General features: G+C 42.7%; 1 protein-coding gene across 1 annotated transcript in view; it reads right to left on the bottom strand.

The window, feature by feature from the left end:
- The window catches only part of LOC147108699 (sterile alpha motif domain-containing protein 10-like), a 147149-nt gene that overhangs the window by 50880 nt on the left and 80226 nt on the right, over nucleotides 1–16043 (bottom strand). Inside the window, exon 3 of the mRNA XM_086005428.1 lies at nucleotides 9130–9298. Within this exon, the coding sequence (XP_085861554.1) occupies nucleotides 9130–9298 (169 nt within the window). The remainder of the gene's footprint in view (nucleotides 1–9129; nucleotides 9299–16043) is intronic.

Here is a 16043-nt window from a genome sequence, read left to right as displayed (position 1 = left end):
TATTTGTCAGGTCTATCTGTCAAAAGCATGAAGGGGGATTCCCGTCTCCTATTGGCTCACCCGGCTCACGTGATCCCAGGGCCGCTTGCGAACTGTCTGCGTCCCTGGGATACGTGGGCCCTGCGCATTTCGACTGTGGAGAGGCCCAGGATTGGAAGTGTCCGGACCTCGGGAGCCCTCAGATAAGAGCGTAGATTTTTTCCCAATAGGAGGCCTCCGCACGCAGGAAACCTCCTTTCGGAAATTACTAGTAAATAAATCAGTACAATTTCAAATATATACTGGTATGAAAGATCATTTAAATTTATATGTGGAATGGTGGGAGATTCAGGACTATTTACAATGAAGGAAAAATCCCTCAAACTCCTCAGTGGCTTATTCGATTAATGTATCGTATGGTGTGGTAATGAGCCATACTGATCAGGAAGTCCCAGTTTTTATCCCTGGTCTGTGCAGAAGTAGCTGGATGGAGTGCTATAATTGGCTTTAGCATTCCTAGGGTAATAAGGGAATATTCTCAAAGATAAATAGAGGAGTGAAGCCATACGGCCCAACTAGCTCATCTATACTGCTAGGCCAAATCAATCTAACTCAATGAGGAATTTATAAATTAATGTTTCTGGCATACATGTGACAGGAGTCAAAAAAAGGGAAGAGGTCCTACAAGTAGAATTTAGGGAGTTAGGAGCCAAGCTAAAAAGTAGGACCTCGAAGGTAGTAATCTCTGGATTACTACCAGTGCCACGTGCTAGTAAGAGTACAGAGAACAGGATAGTTAGGCTAAATACGTGGCTTGAGCAGTGGTGTAAGAGGGAGGGTTTTAAATTTTTGAGGCATTGGAACCAGTTTTGTGGTAGGTGTGACCTATACAAAAGGGACGGTCTACACCTGTGCAGAGATGGAACTGATGTTCTCGGGGTAATTTTTGATAAAGCAGTTCGGGAGCATTTAAACTAGTATGGCAGGGGGCTAGAAACCTATGTAGTGAAATAGAGGAAAGTGAAAGGCAGACAGAAATAAATGGTAAAAGGGTGAGGAACAAAAAACAAAGGGCCAAACTAATTCATAAAAAATGTGAGCATAAAAAAAGCCTGAGGGTTTTATACCTTAATGCGAGAAGCATCAGGAACAAGGTAGATGAATTAGCTGTGGAAATAGAGGTTAATAATTATGATCTAATTGGGATTACGGAAACATGGTTGCAGGGTGAGCAGGGCTGGGAGCTTAACATACAGGGGTATTCAGTATTTAGGAAGGATCGACAAAAAAGAAAGGGAGGAGGGGTAGCATTGCTAGTAAAAGAGGGGATAAATGCAATTGAAAAGAAGGATATTAACTCAGTTAATACAGAATCTATATGGGTGGAGCTAAGAAATAGCGAGGGGCGAAAAACATTAATAGGAGTGGTATATAGGCCTCCAAATAGTAAAATAGAGGTTAGGGAGGGCATCACGAGGGAAATTAGAGAAGCGTGCAATAAGAGCACAGCTGTCATCATAGGTGACTTTAACTTACATATAGATTGGACTAGCCTAATCAGTAAAAATAATGAGGAGGAGGAATTCCTTGAGTGTTTAAGGGATGGTTATCTGGATCAATATGTCGAGGAACCAACTCGGGAACAGGCTATATTGGACTGGGTACTGTGCAATGAGAAGGGACTAATCAGTAATCTTGTTGTACGGGGACCCTTGGGTCAGAGCGATCATAACATGATCGATTTCTCACTCGAAATGGAGAGCGAAGAAATTGACTCAGAGACTAAGGTCCTGAATTTAAACAAGGGGAATTATGATGCCATGAGACGGGAACTGAGTAGGTCTGATTGGACAACGTTCCTGGGAGGACTGGAGGTAGATAAACAATGGCAAACATTTAAAGATAGAATGACAAAATTGCAAAAATTGTTTATACCAATCTGGCATAAAAGGAAATCTAAAAAGGTGACTCAACCGTGGATAACAGGGGAAATTAGAGACAGCATAAAATCCAAAGATAGGGCGTATAAAATAGCCAAAAAAAGCGCCAGAGCGGAAGATTGGGAACAGTTTAAGATAGAGCAAAGGAGGGCAAAGGGCATGATCAAGAGGGGCAAAATAGCTTACGAAAACAAGCTGGCGGAAAATATAAAAACTAACTCCAAAAGCTTTTATAAATATATCAAAAGGAAAAGACTGGTGAAAACCAAAGTTGGTCCATTGCAGTCAGATACGGGGGAATATATAATGGGAAATAAGGAAATGGCAGATCAACTAAATGCATACTTTGGGTCAGTCTTTACGAAGGAAGACACAAAAAACCTCCCTGGGATATCGGGAAAAATAGGGACATTGGCAAAGGAGGAACTGACGCAAATCAATATCTCTAAGGATATGGTGTTAAGGAAGCTAAAGGGATTGAAGGTGGACAAATCCCCAGGGCCTGATAACATGCATCCTAGGGTACTGAAGGAGGTGGCCCTAGAGATAGCGGATGCACTAAGGATGATTTTTCAGAATTCATTAGACTCGGGAACAGTGCCGATGGATTGGAGGGTAGCTAACGTTACCCCACTATTCAAAAAGGGGGGTAGGGAAAAAGCAGGTAATTACAGACCTGTAAGCCTTACATCAGTTGTGGGCAAAATGCTGGAGTCCATCATTAAGGATGAAATAGCGGAGCACTTAGCAAATGGGGACAGGATAGGACAGAGTCAACATGGATTTACAAAGGGTAAATCGTGCTTGACTAATCTATTGGAATTTTTTGAGGGAGTAACTGGTAGAATAGATGGGGGAGAGCCAGTAGATGTGGTGTACCTGGACTTCCAAAAGGCCTTCGATAAGGTCCCACATAAAAGATTAGCATGGAAAATTGAGGCTCATGGGATAAAGGGGAAAGTTTTGGCGTGGATAGGGAACTGGCTGTCAGATAGAAAACAGAGAGTTGGAATAAACGGCTCATTTTCTGAATGGCAGGCAGTAACAAGTGGGGTACCACAGGGATCTGTCCTGGGCCCCCAGCTGTTCACAATTTACATTAATGACCTGGATCAGGGAGTCGGATGCAGCATTTCCAAATTTGCAGACGACACTAAACTAGGAGGGGGGGTGGGCTCAGAGGAAGAGACCAGGAAGCTCCAGAGCGATTTGGACAGACTGGGCGATTGGGCGGATAAATGGCAGATGCACTATAATGTGGACAAGTGCGAAGTTATCCACCTTGGGTGCAGGAACGGGAGGGCAAATTATTATTTAAATGGCAATAGATTGGGAGAGGGGGAAGTACAGAGAGACCTGGGTGTTCTTGTACACCAGTCACTGAAGGCGAGCATGCAGGTGCAACAGGCGGTCAAGAAGGCAAACGGTATGCTGGCCTTCATAGCAAAAGGGTTAGAATACAGGAACAGGGATACCTTGCTGCAGCTGTACAGGGCACTGGTGAGACCACACCTCGAGTACTGTGTACAGTTTTGGTCGCCTCATCTGAGGAAGGATGTTCTTGCCATGGAGGGGGTGCAGCGGCGATTCACCAGGCTGATACCAGGAATGGCGGGAATGACCTATGAGGAGAGACTATGTAGTTTAGGGATGTACACACTGGAGTTTAGAAGATTGAAGATAGAAGTGTATAAAATTCTGACAGGTCTAGACAGACTGGATGCAGAAGGAATGTTTCCCTTGGCGGGTGAGAACAGAACTAGAGGACATAATTTAAGGATAAGGGCTAAACCATTTAGGACAGAGATGAGGGGGAATTTCTTCACTCAGAGAGTGGTGAACCTGTGGAACTCATTGCCACAGAGGGCAGTGTACGCCAGCTCAGTAAATATATTTAAGAGGGAATTAGATATATTTCTACGGGCAAAAGGGGTTAAGGGTTACGGAGAGAAGGCGGGGACGGGATACTGAATTAAAGGATCAGCCATGATCTCATCGAATGGCGGAGCAGGCACGAAGGGCCGAATGGCCTACTCCTGCTCCTATCTTCTATGTATCTATGTATCTATGTAGGAGTGCATATTGAAATTTCAGGCATAAGAGTAAGCATGCCCTGATTTTCACGCATGAATTCACAACATACACTTGAATTCACAGCTGGTGAGCCCTGAACCAGAAGCATTAATTGGAAAAACCTACCTCAGTATGTTTTGTTCCACACAGAGGACCCAGTGAGGAGAGGTTTGGATATAGAATGATCATTAATACACTGGTTTATAATTTTATGTTTTGCAAAATTTACAATTCTCAGGTGTGTGCTACCCAATGTGGGTCTGCCCCTCAATGACAAACCAACAGTATATTAACCCTTTCCACACTAAATAGCCTATCTGTTCCTTAAAAATTTGTTTCTAAATGCATTTACCACAGCAGTTCCCAACTGTTTCTGTGTGGGTGATCTCCTGAAAATATTGCCACACTCTCGAGGATGCCCTGTAAACACTGACATATTCCCAGCATCCTCTACAACTGCTAGCATGCTCCTGGGGACCTCTGTGCTAATTTCAAAAAGACAGTATCAACTATCCAAAAAAACAGTGCTATCATTGTGGAACTTTTTAAAAATATTACTGTAAAGGATTAGAAAGACCACAAACAAATATGGAGAAAAGATTGACCATTCGGCCCACTTAGTTATTCCCTAATGGAAACCTTTATGCCAACCATCACAGCATCTTACTGCCTCTTGAATGATTGGAGAATTTTTGCACACTACTATCACGATTTAGGAATTATTGACCATTTCTGCACAGAAAGGATTTGTACTCGGGGGTGAGGAAATCCCGTCCACTTCCTGTGAGCACAGTGAGAAAAATGGACAAAAGAAAACATGTAAAGGCCAGTCAATTGAGTTAGTTCTATGGAAGGAGACCAGCCTAGCAAGTGAAAACTCACTCATCGTAAACTCAGTCAGTTAGAACCAAAAGGATGACCAGGAAAAAAAAAATCAAGTTCAGCCACTAACATGGAGCAATGTAGCGTGGTTTATTATATTTCTTGGGCATGCAGGGGAAAGTAAAGTTAATGAAGGAAGTGAGATTCAATTACAGCTGTTAATTTGTACATTGATTTGCTGTCTATAAAATTAATCAGCTTAATAATTTGCATCTGGCCTCGTCTCACTGAAGTGTTTTCAGTCTACCTGCTGAAGATTGGAAAAGTGACTTCAATGGAAACAAAATTCAGGAAAGGTGTATAACGGGTGGCCAATTCGATATCATCCCTTTTATACTATCGCAAAGGATGCGGCTGCTGCCACAAAATGAATTACTTCCGCATGCACAGTTCCGGTGACGTCTCACAGGGGTATTATTGCTATGTCCCAGGTTACACTATCATATGATTAGATATTGGGTGATAGGGGCACACTCCTGAACACCTGATGCTTGGACCATTTACTAGAGTGGCCAGCACCGCTGGACCCAAGATAATCACCCGTATTTTCCGATCGCAGGCCTCCTGCGTGCGGAGACCTGCAATCTGCAAAAATCTACGCCCTTACCTGAGGGCTCCCAGAACGCACACACTTCCGATCCTGGGCCTCTCCAAACTCCAAGTGCGCCGGGCCCATGTATCCCAGAGGCACAGGCAGTTCGCTGCTTTCCTGGGATCATGTGGGCCATGGGGAGCCAATCAAAGAAGGGAATCTCCCTTCATACACTTGACAGGAAGACCTGTCAAATATATGAATGGGGATCACCCCAAAAACATAGTAAAACTTTAAATACATTTTTTTTAATCACATTTTTAAAATGACTTGAAATTACAATAAATTAAATATTTTAAAGAAAAATTTAATTTTTTGAAAAAAATAATTAAAGTTTTTTACGGGGCTAAAAATAAACTTACCTTTTTAAAAGTTTTTAAAATGATAAATCAGTGAAAAAAAATTTTAAAAACATTTTTCAACTCTTATCCTGGTAAAAGCAGGCCTTACGGAGGGTCTCCAAAAAGCAGAACTATCCGCCCGCAGAGGCCCTTCTCCAGGGCAGGTGGAGGATCTGTCAAGAGCATTCTTGACAGATTGGAAATGCCAGTTTTCAGCACATGTGCTTGGCATGCCTGAAACTGGCATTTCCGATGTCCCTACGGGTGGGTACACAGCATGTACCCACCCGTAGGGATCGAAATATCTGGGCCAATATCTAGGCAGAGCCGAATTTGTAGCAACTACCCTTCCAGATGTAAATTACTGTGTGAAGATGTGCTTCCTGACATCATTTCTGAAGTTGCCTTTTATCGTTTTTTAATCGTGTCCACATGTTGAAATCTGGTCTCACGGTCTGAAACCAGTGGATTTGTCAGATATGCAGAAAACCTCAACCTTCTCTTTAATCATAAAAGTATTGCCAAAAATAAAAGTATTTACTTAGCAATACCCTCTGCTGCTGCTACATTCATTATTCATACATCATTCCACAAAATGCCAGGAGCAGTAGCTGCCGGCCCCTAAAGATTATCATTGATATGGGACAAAAAGGATATGGGAAGGAAAGACAGAACTTGGAGACACAGAGCAGAGGCAGGTGAAAAATCTGGAGTTTAGAGGTAAATGTGTCCGTGCTGTGATGGAGACAGACCTCGGAGAGAAAGTGCACAAAGAGATTAAACAGAGCCAGCAAGTAAAAGTAAAGCTTGGATAACAATTCAATTTCAATTTTAGAAATTTAAGTTTTTGCTCTTTGCTGCTCAGCATCATGCTACACTCCAGTTATGCTACAGTCATAGTATAGCTGCCAATCACGGATCAGTAGCCTGCACTATCTGATCTTTGCCGCCTGGCTGCGAGTCTGACTCTTGTGACTTGAAGGGAAGGATTCAGTCATATTTAGTGCAGCTGAAGGAATAGGTCTTCAGGCACAAGCATGAAGAGCATTTCACAGCTCAGCCTTGTGCATCAAGTGAATCCCTTAAGTGTTTAAATAGAAGACTTGACATTTGAAGCCTAATCCTATGACTTATTTACTGTTCGCTTGGATAATGTGCAAAAATACTTTGTTGTGTGAATTGGGAAAGCTGAATGTGATTAGAAAGGTTTTAAGTGAAATGTGGGAAAATTAAATCTTTATGTATTTAACAGTGGATTAGTAATCAGTCAATAATTCACTTGGCTAAAAACAAAGAACATCTGCACCAGAATGGAAATTGAGAACTGTTCACTGAACATCACAGCAAGCATGATTATAATAATAAATATTGCACAAGACCAATCACCTTAAAAAAAATCACATTGTTAGCAATATTTCCTGCTTTGTACAGTTTGGGAAAAGTACATCATCAAAATTTACAAAAAGTAATGTTAGGTTTTAAGCGGCAATACCATATAACAATAAGGCCTAGAAATTCATTAAGGCGCTGCCAGCTTTGCGCCCAGTTAACGCCTAAAGGGTGATTTTGCGGCAAAAATGAGTTTGCGCAGATATTCAGCGCAGCGGTATTGGCGGCGGTAGCCGTTAGCGCTGCGCCGGCACCGATGACGTCATCGGTGTGCGCAGTGCCCCGGTTCCGCCCCGAAACCGCACCGATCCCCATATTTAGTTGCGGCCGCCTCCTCCGAAGCGGCCGCAAACAGCGACCAGAAAACGGGGCCGTCCTGCTGCCTTAGTGGGGCGCTTTAAAGCGGAAGGTGCGGCCTGCCCACACCTCCTTCCCCGGCCTCCTCCACCCCCCCCCCGCGGCATTGCCAGCTGCCTTCCGCGAGCCCGGCACTTCTCCGTGGTGCAGGGCTCATTTGCCGGCACTATCCAGCAGCAATCTCCCCATTGCAGGCAGCTCCCCCTTAAGAGAAGGAGGAGGCCTGCAGTACCGCAGCCTGCCGCAGCGGCGCCAAGAGCGCTGATATTCAGTGTCAGCGCACCAAGCGGAGGCGGGCACACCCTGGTATAGCGCCCGCTTCCGAATTGGGGCGCTAACAATGAATATCTGACGATCGCTATAGGCTTCCCGCCCAGCGCTAACTTTTGGGCGCTAGGCAGCTGGCGGGGCCCTAGTGAATTTCTAGGCCTAAGTGTTTTAGGACATAAAGGAAGGGTGTATTATACTGTAACTTTAGCTCTGTCAAAGTGATTTCTGCTTCACAGCCACATTAGAGTGACAGTAAAGGCCCGATTCCCTTATTGCAGAGAAAATGTATGATTACATTACTCGTGCACTTCTACCAGATTTGGTGAGGTCATCTGATATGGAAAAGCTTTCCCACTATGGTGGCAGGTGGACAGAAAATGGGAACTGCCGCAGTTCTTAAAAGGTTATTGTTCATTTTTCAAGCAGGTAGGCATTTCTGCCACACTGTTCTGGAGATGTCTATGTGCCCTAGAGCAAAGCGTAGAACTATCTGCTTCAACAAGTGTCTCGATGTGCTCCTGAAAGAGGTACAGCTGAGGCAGGTGGCAAATTTGGGGACCCAAGTCAATGTGCAGCAAGCATAGCAGGAGATGGCTACTTGAGTAAATGTAACTTCCCACATCTATAGATCATGGCAGCAAATGAGAAAAAAAAGTTCTCTGGATTGAGGAATGTGCAAAGGCAGATCTAACTAAAGTATGTCCACTATAAAGGAAGGAACTCCTGGGCTGTGCATGAACCAGGAACTGAATCCGCAACATTGGTGCTACATCAGCAATGCAGCTTGGAAGTATCGAAAAATTAATTTCTAGGCTTATCATGTGAATGAGTATGTCATATTCACTTGGGTCATAAATACCGTTCCATTTCCATTTCCATGAAGTATTCTCTTCATACAGCTATTTTTCTGAACTCTAATGTTTGTGGAAATTTTCTGAGTGTTTTGTAATTTTGTTAGAGATTGTTGGATTAATTGTTTGCTCTGTGAGGGAAGGACATTGGCCACAACTAGTTTTTGCCATTAGGCTGCACTGCAATGCACAGATAAGTTATAGCATGTTGATAGACACCATAAATACAATAGTCTCACCCTGTTGCTGGTTTGGCTCCTTCCCTTCCAGAAGTATAGTTTGGTAGAATGTTAGTACACCATGTAAGAATTTTGAAATATCTCTGAAAATATGGTTGTACGAGCAACTAGGTTTACAAATCTGTATTTAACTTGAAGACTTAATTTCAGAAAATATGCTAATAAGGAACCTGTAAAATAATCAGTCTCCTCCTGTGATCAGTTCCTGGGCTGTACCTGTTATAGCATGGTGTGAGAAAGCCTCCACATAGGTCAGATAATTGTGGGGACAGTGTTTCTTTAGCCATTTGCAAACATCTTGCTGGGTCCACAGTACCACAGGCTTGGTGTGTCTTGTGAACGTCGGACTTGTGTGAAAACTACAGTACCCATCACTGGATCCGATCTGCAACAAAAAATGAAACACACTAAATTATTCTACATAAATGACCTTAGGGTTTAAATTATTCTACATAAATGGGGTAAATCTTGCATGACCCCATTCCAGGTGCAGAGCCTTACTGGGCAGGTTGCGGACTACTGGGTGTGGAGGTCAGCATGCCTGATTTGCAGCACTCCCAATTTTTAAGCGATTAAAAATCAGGAGCATCACAAATCAGATAGATGGGGGTCTCTTCCCCATGCCTCAAGTTTCTGATCACAACCGTCCTGTTGTAGGTAATGCTGAGTCGATACCTGCTCTTTTTGCTATATGTGCTATGAGGCAGGGAGACAAATGGGAAAACATTGGAGAATAATATATCCAATATTAAAATACTGCAGCAGTGACGGAGTTAGATTACAAATTCATTAGATTTATCACTTCTCTATGAGGATTTTATGATCTTCAGATAGATTCAGATACATGCGCTTAATAATATTTTTTATTTTGCAATAAGCGCTTTTAATATCTGTATAGATAATGAAAATTAGGAAACTAAATCAAACTTCACATCTTTCAACAACTATATTCATGTTATGGCTATGTCATCCTTTTGACAACTCGATCCACTGCAGCTTAGAGGCTGTTTTGTCAATATGCCTTTTACTTACCAATAATTTCATTCACTGCTCCAAAGACTTCAAAAATTCATCCAATAATCTCCACCTTGTCTTAGTGCAGTCCAAATAACTCCCTAGTTCTACCATATTTCTGTACTATGTGCATTAGTTATGCTGTAAAGCAATGCTGGCTGGTAACCTTTTTGACAGGTGAGGCACACGGTATACATGACCACATAAATTAATGTGACAAAATTCAATCTCAAATCCCCTACTGTCCCACATTTAGTTTGAAAGAATAACATAGTATCCTACATCAATTTTAACGTTTTAACACAACGAATATCCCACAAATTCTCGTCTACGCAGAGACAATTCCACACTTCTTTAGGCAAGCTATCTTGTTATCATGGTATATAATATTATAATATATTATATAATTATATATTAACTTGTGATTTAAACTTAACAATTAATAAATGTTCTATTACATTTATAGTTTATTATTAATAAAACTTTATTGATAAAAAAACGTTGGTTAAAGTGTTTAGCTTAGGAAAATCTGTGACAGTTCTAGGTGAGGCAGTGCCTCCCCTGCCTCACGTGATGAGCTGACACTGATGTAAAGTCAGGTTTGTAACAAAATTCCTGGAGGTAACAGCTTGTAATCTTTTTTTCTCAACTTTGTTCCTTAGGGTGCAAGTTTTACTACAGTACCAAACATGCGTTAATTTTCCCGTCAGTTTTACTTTTACTCTCTCCTTTTTCTCACTTGATTTCCTTCTGGTTTTGCCTTGGCTGATTTGTTTTTATATAATGCCCAATCTCACTGCTTTCATTCCAGGACATCACATGAAACACTAATGTATTGTCTGAAAATGATTTAATTCCCAGAAATCACATACTCATCAAGAATGGGAGCAGAGAAGCTGCTGTCTTTATAGAAAGAGCAGACTTACATTTACATAGCACCTTGCATCTCCCATAAACATCTCAAAGCACTATAAGGCAGAATTAATATTGCTATATGGGTAAACTCAGAAGGCATTATAGACTCAGCAATGAATGCGATGAATGTGTATAGCTAAATTATGCAACAGTGTAGGTTGAGGCAGAAATATTGGCCAGGATGTGGAGCACTATCTTGGAGAACTTCAAATAATAATAATTCAACTTTATTGTCATTGTACAATGCACAACGAAATGTGATCTTGCAAGCTCCCATGAGTCCAGTACAATAACATTAACATTAAACATAAATAGCACCGTCCTGGGAGAAGCAAAGCCACTGCGTCTGTGTGCGCCGCCATTCCATTTCCACCATTCCTCCTGTCCGACAATCTTCAGCCCAACACCCAGGCCTGCTCACCAACCGCCCCTCCGCGGGGCTCCTTCCGTGACCTTCTGCACCTGGTCTATCCCTGATGGTCACCCCTCTAGGTACTAACCAGGCCTGGCTCTGCTTAGCTTCCAAGCCTTGCCAGTGACCCTGTCCCTAGTCCCAGGAACAGGGCCGAGGAACTTTTAACATCTACCTGAACCAGCAAACAATGCCTCAATTTAACATCTGATCCAAAAGATGGCACCTCCAGCAACACAGTTCTCCTTCAATATTGCAATGAAGTATCAGCTTGGGTTGTGTTCTCTACCCTTGGACTGGGGCAAGCTGGATGTGAAGAGCAGCAATGTACATTTAGTAGGCAGATCGGGTTGATTTTAACCCGGAGCGGGTATCAGGTGGGCAGGGGCAGGGTGAATGTGAAACGCAGAGGGTCAGAGTGGCTGCCAACAGGTGGAAGATCGGACAGCTGAGGGCTCCCCACCGGATTACTGGTAAGTGGCAGGGAGGGGGTTACGGGAGGGTCTCATGAGAGAAGCTGAGGAAAGTCTTTGGCAGGGAAAGCTGCGTTTATCTGGAGGGCCTCTTCTTCCTTCCCACCAGCTGCCAAGCTGCTTGCCCACGCATGCCCCAGTTAAAATGTCATCAGGGTCATGTTGACATAATAGGACTGTGATTAGCATTTTTGCACAAGGCTTTCCCCTGAGTCATCTGCCACCAAAACCAGCAGCGCTAAAATTGAAAATTGGCAGAAACGGAGCAGGAAATGGAGCCGTTCAATGTTAACTGCTCATCCACTCTGTTCCCGCCCAACAGGAAGAGTTAACATTCTCCCCATTATCTTTATGATCCAATATTGACAGGGCTGTGGACCTTAGTGACAAAATTTGCCCTACTCTGCAGACACAGGTGATCTTTGCTCCATGTTTGTCAAATTGTCTGCAGGATAAACAGCTTCTCTTTAAATCCCTTGATTCTGCGCTACAATTTTCATCTGCTTTCATAGGATTAACAACCTGACCGTTTGTTTCATGTCCTGTAACTTTGAATGCATTCCATTAATCAATTGCCAAAGGATGGTGTGCCTTTGTATTTTAATGCCTTCCCTAGATGAGGTTTATAAGCATGCGATCCAACTTCAGGGGCAACGGACATTGGGGAATTTTGTTTAAAAAAGCTTTTCTCATTAGATTCCTATTCAGAAACATTTTTTCCCCTCTTCATTTTCTATGGGGTTGCTTAGCTGTGAATATTTATATTATATACAAAGAGCAAAAGCCCAGGAATAAGCAGCAATGAAATCATGAGGCTGAGCATGAGCAGGGAAACAAAACACAAAAAGAAGATAGAATTAGGAAAGGCAAGTCTGGATCCTACATGTGCAAAGCACAGATAGCCTGAGAAGGCACAGAGGCCCCAAATGAAGCATTTAGGGGCGCCGAGTTTGTGTTCAGGAAATAATGGCAAGAAGATAGCAGTGAAGCTTTGGGAATAGAGAAGAACTCAGGCCCCTGAGAGAGATGATGGATGGTCTGTGCACGGAATAGTTAGTGCAAGAAATCATTGTATAAAATCGGCAAATTTAGGGAGTTTTTTGAATTATATAATTTTTTATGTATTTATTATATATTATAAATGTAATTATTAGAGGGTACATAATTCAGTGGGCTGGAAAACAATATAGCCACCAAAATAACTTTGAAGAAGTTGAGCAATTTGGTTGATTTTGTCGAGCTTGTAGTAGCTTATCCCTCCCCAGTTAGTGATATTTGAGCCAATCAGTATCATTCAGTTGTTCATCAATTTGATTGTTTTGCCTACGGCACTTTGCATGCCAAGCTATCTGACAGACTCTTTGCATGTATAATATTTGGCACACTAGATGCACTGTAGGGAGAGAGGGAGAGGGAAGGGGGGTGGTGGGGGGGAGAGAACAATCTTATTAATGCAGTTTGAATCCCAGGTTTCTGATGTTTTCTCCATTATATAGCTTAGACTGTCCGTTGTAGGAAAAAACCTTGTACCACAATTACATTTATTCTAAACATAAACAGACTGGGAAACTATTAAGATAGGATAAGCTTCATCTAAAATGAATTGGAACCAATGCCCTTGCAGAGAGGATGCAGAGGGTATTTGTGAGAGGAGTTAAACGAATAGTTAGAAAGTATGCTGAAAAATAAAAGTGAGTGGGGAGAATATAAGGATATGGCTACATTGGGAAATGACAACAGATTTTAGTTAGAATGTGGAATTCTCCAGCACAAACCATTGGTGAAACAGAATCGATAAATTATTTTAAATAGGGTTTAAACAGTTGTTTGAAAAAGTGGAATATTATAGGGTATGGGGAGCAAGCAAGAGATTGGGATTAGACTAGGCAGCTCATACCTTAAAAAAAAATTAGCACAAAACCGATGATCTAAATGCCGTATTTATGTGCAGTAATATTCTATGATTTTCTTTTCTTTAACTCTTGCCGGTTATATTGCAGGTTTTTCAATGAGTGTTATATTGCTCTTCAGGTATGAGCTCCCTTGGCGCAGGCCTTACACAATGATCAACAACAGGAAGATTGCTAGATTTATTTTTAAATGTAAATAGCAGTGACCCAAAAGACCTTTTTTTTAAACTGGGTCTCCCTGACTGCCGCCACACTTCCTGGGGACAGGGAAAACGTTGTTCCAGCAGTACAGCACATTTTGATAGTGTCATCATGGTGCAATGGTAAATATGTCACAGCCACTCTGCACGTGCATAGAATAGCGAACCCCACAGTGGAGCTGGTTTAGAAGAAGACTCTTCAAAGATCCAGCCTACAGAATTAAAACAGCTTTAGAAAGAAAAGAAAGAACTTGCACATCTAGCACCTTTCATAACCTCAGGACGTCCCAAAGCCCATTGCAGCCAATTAAGTATTTTTGAAGTATAGTCACTGTTGTAATGCAAGGGAACACAGCAGCCAATTTGCACACAGCAAGGTCTCACAAATGGCAATGAGATAAATGACCAGATGATCTGTTTTTCTAAATGATGTTGCTTGAGGGTTAAATATTGGCCAGGACATCAGCCTTACACATATATGTGTTGTTATCCATTTGCTCTTTATTTTCAGATTCTGTGGCCGTGAATTTAATCGCACTGAGGTGGCAGGTTTGGAGGCAAGTCCGCTATCAAAATCGCAAAGATTGACAGTGGGTAGGAAACCCCACTGGTTACCCGCTGTTCGTGGAACACGCCAGCTCAACCTGGCGTGTTTTGAGTCTGCTCTGATGTTTGTGAAAAGCTGATAGCTGCAGAAGTGGTGTCAAGGATGCCATGTTGCAGATGGTGAGTTTCAGAGCACTGAAAATGTTGGATACTGCATTTTTAATACGTATAGAGATTTCTTTAGTTTACAAGTTTTTAGATCCAACTTTATATCCAGTGCCACCTCATTGGGAGAACCTCTCTCACCAGTGACAGATCACTTCTGTCATCTCACCTGCAGCTGCCATCTATTGCAGCAACATCGGAGCCAATGAAACAATCAGACCTTAATCCTCCGAATCCTTCCACAATCAGCCCCAACACCAACATCACTAACCTCATCACCAACCTTCTCTGCCATCACCTGATGCTGCACTGGACACAGGGCATCAGCCCCTGACAAAATTGCTGGCCGGGAGGCCAGCGATGGCATCACCAGATTTTCTTCACTTGACGCTGTAAACATTGGCTGCCACATGATGCGCCAGGTTGACACCATCCCACACCAACACTGTGAAGCATCCCTTTAATGTCCAAGCCATTTCATGCACACTCATCACTATAGCAGGGGGGCTGTGGTGGGGGAGGAAATTATGACTGAACAATCACTGGAACTCAGTAAGACACTTTTCAATGTGCGCTCAGATCTGTCCAATAAGGGGCACTTTTTGAAAAAGAGATTTCACTGTATGACAACACGTTACCAGAAACTTCACATGGACATTGGCTAAACCTCTCAAGTGCCTACCCTTGTGTGTTGTTAGTTGGTATGCTTGCAGTAGGATGAGGGTGAGTGTGAGGGGTGGCTAGTGAGATGGGAAATGATAAAGTAGATAGAGAGGGTTGGGTGGAGGTGCAAGGTAAGTTGTTGTCCTGGGGAGGTCTCTTTTGCCCTTGGAAGGGAAGAGAACCTCCCTGCGTGCTGCATATGGAGGGAGTCATTGGAGAGTCTGGGCGCAAGCGTTCACCTTTGTGCAGTGATTGTCAGTGTTTGCAGCACCTCAATGCTGTCAAACGCTGACAGAACAACTGTCAAACTCCATGTGGACATGGTCCCTTTAAGGAAACCGGCTGATGACGCATCATCAAATGACATCATCAGACCCGCTTCCTGTTAATTGGCCGGTAAGCCCGCAGGACGGGCTTAACAAGGCCAATCAAGGTAAAATCATGTCTGCAGAGCAGATGCAGCTGGGAGCGGGACCAGAACCCGGAAACCAGTTGTCCCACCCCATCCCGCCTCCTCAATTAAATTTGCGGCCTGTGTCTCCATTTTCTTCAGCTGGTCTGTATGCACCTTTCTATTTGTGTTCTGAATGCTTCTATCTTTTGTCAAGAAAACAGATGCCCTACAGCCCTTTTATTTTCCACTGAATCCTGTTTACTTAGAGGAGCATTTCTATTGGAAAAAATGATAGGAAAACAATGGAAGCAAAATCTTAAGATAAGTGGGGTAGTGTATCATATTTTATGTTATATATTCTAATCCTTAGCACCTCAGTTCCACTGACAGGTCTGTACATGTGGAAACTGCATTATTCTGCAATCATACCTGCCTTTG

This window comes from Somniosus microcephalus, chromosome 13, assembly GCF_052327205.1.
Source record: "Somniosus microcephalus isolate GS21.2 chromosome 13, FLI_Smic_1.0, whole genome shotgun sequence".
Classification (NCBI taxonomy): Eukaryota; Metazoa; Chordata; class Chondrichthyes; order Squaliformes; family Somniosidae; genus Somniosus; species Somniosus microcephalus.
This window is presented reverse-complemented; position numbering and strand designations above follow the sequence as displayed.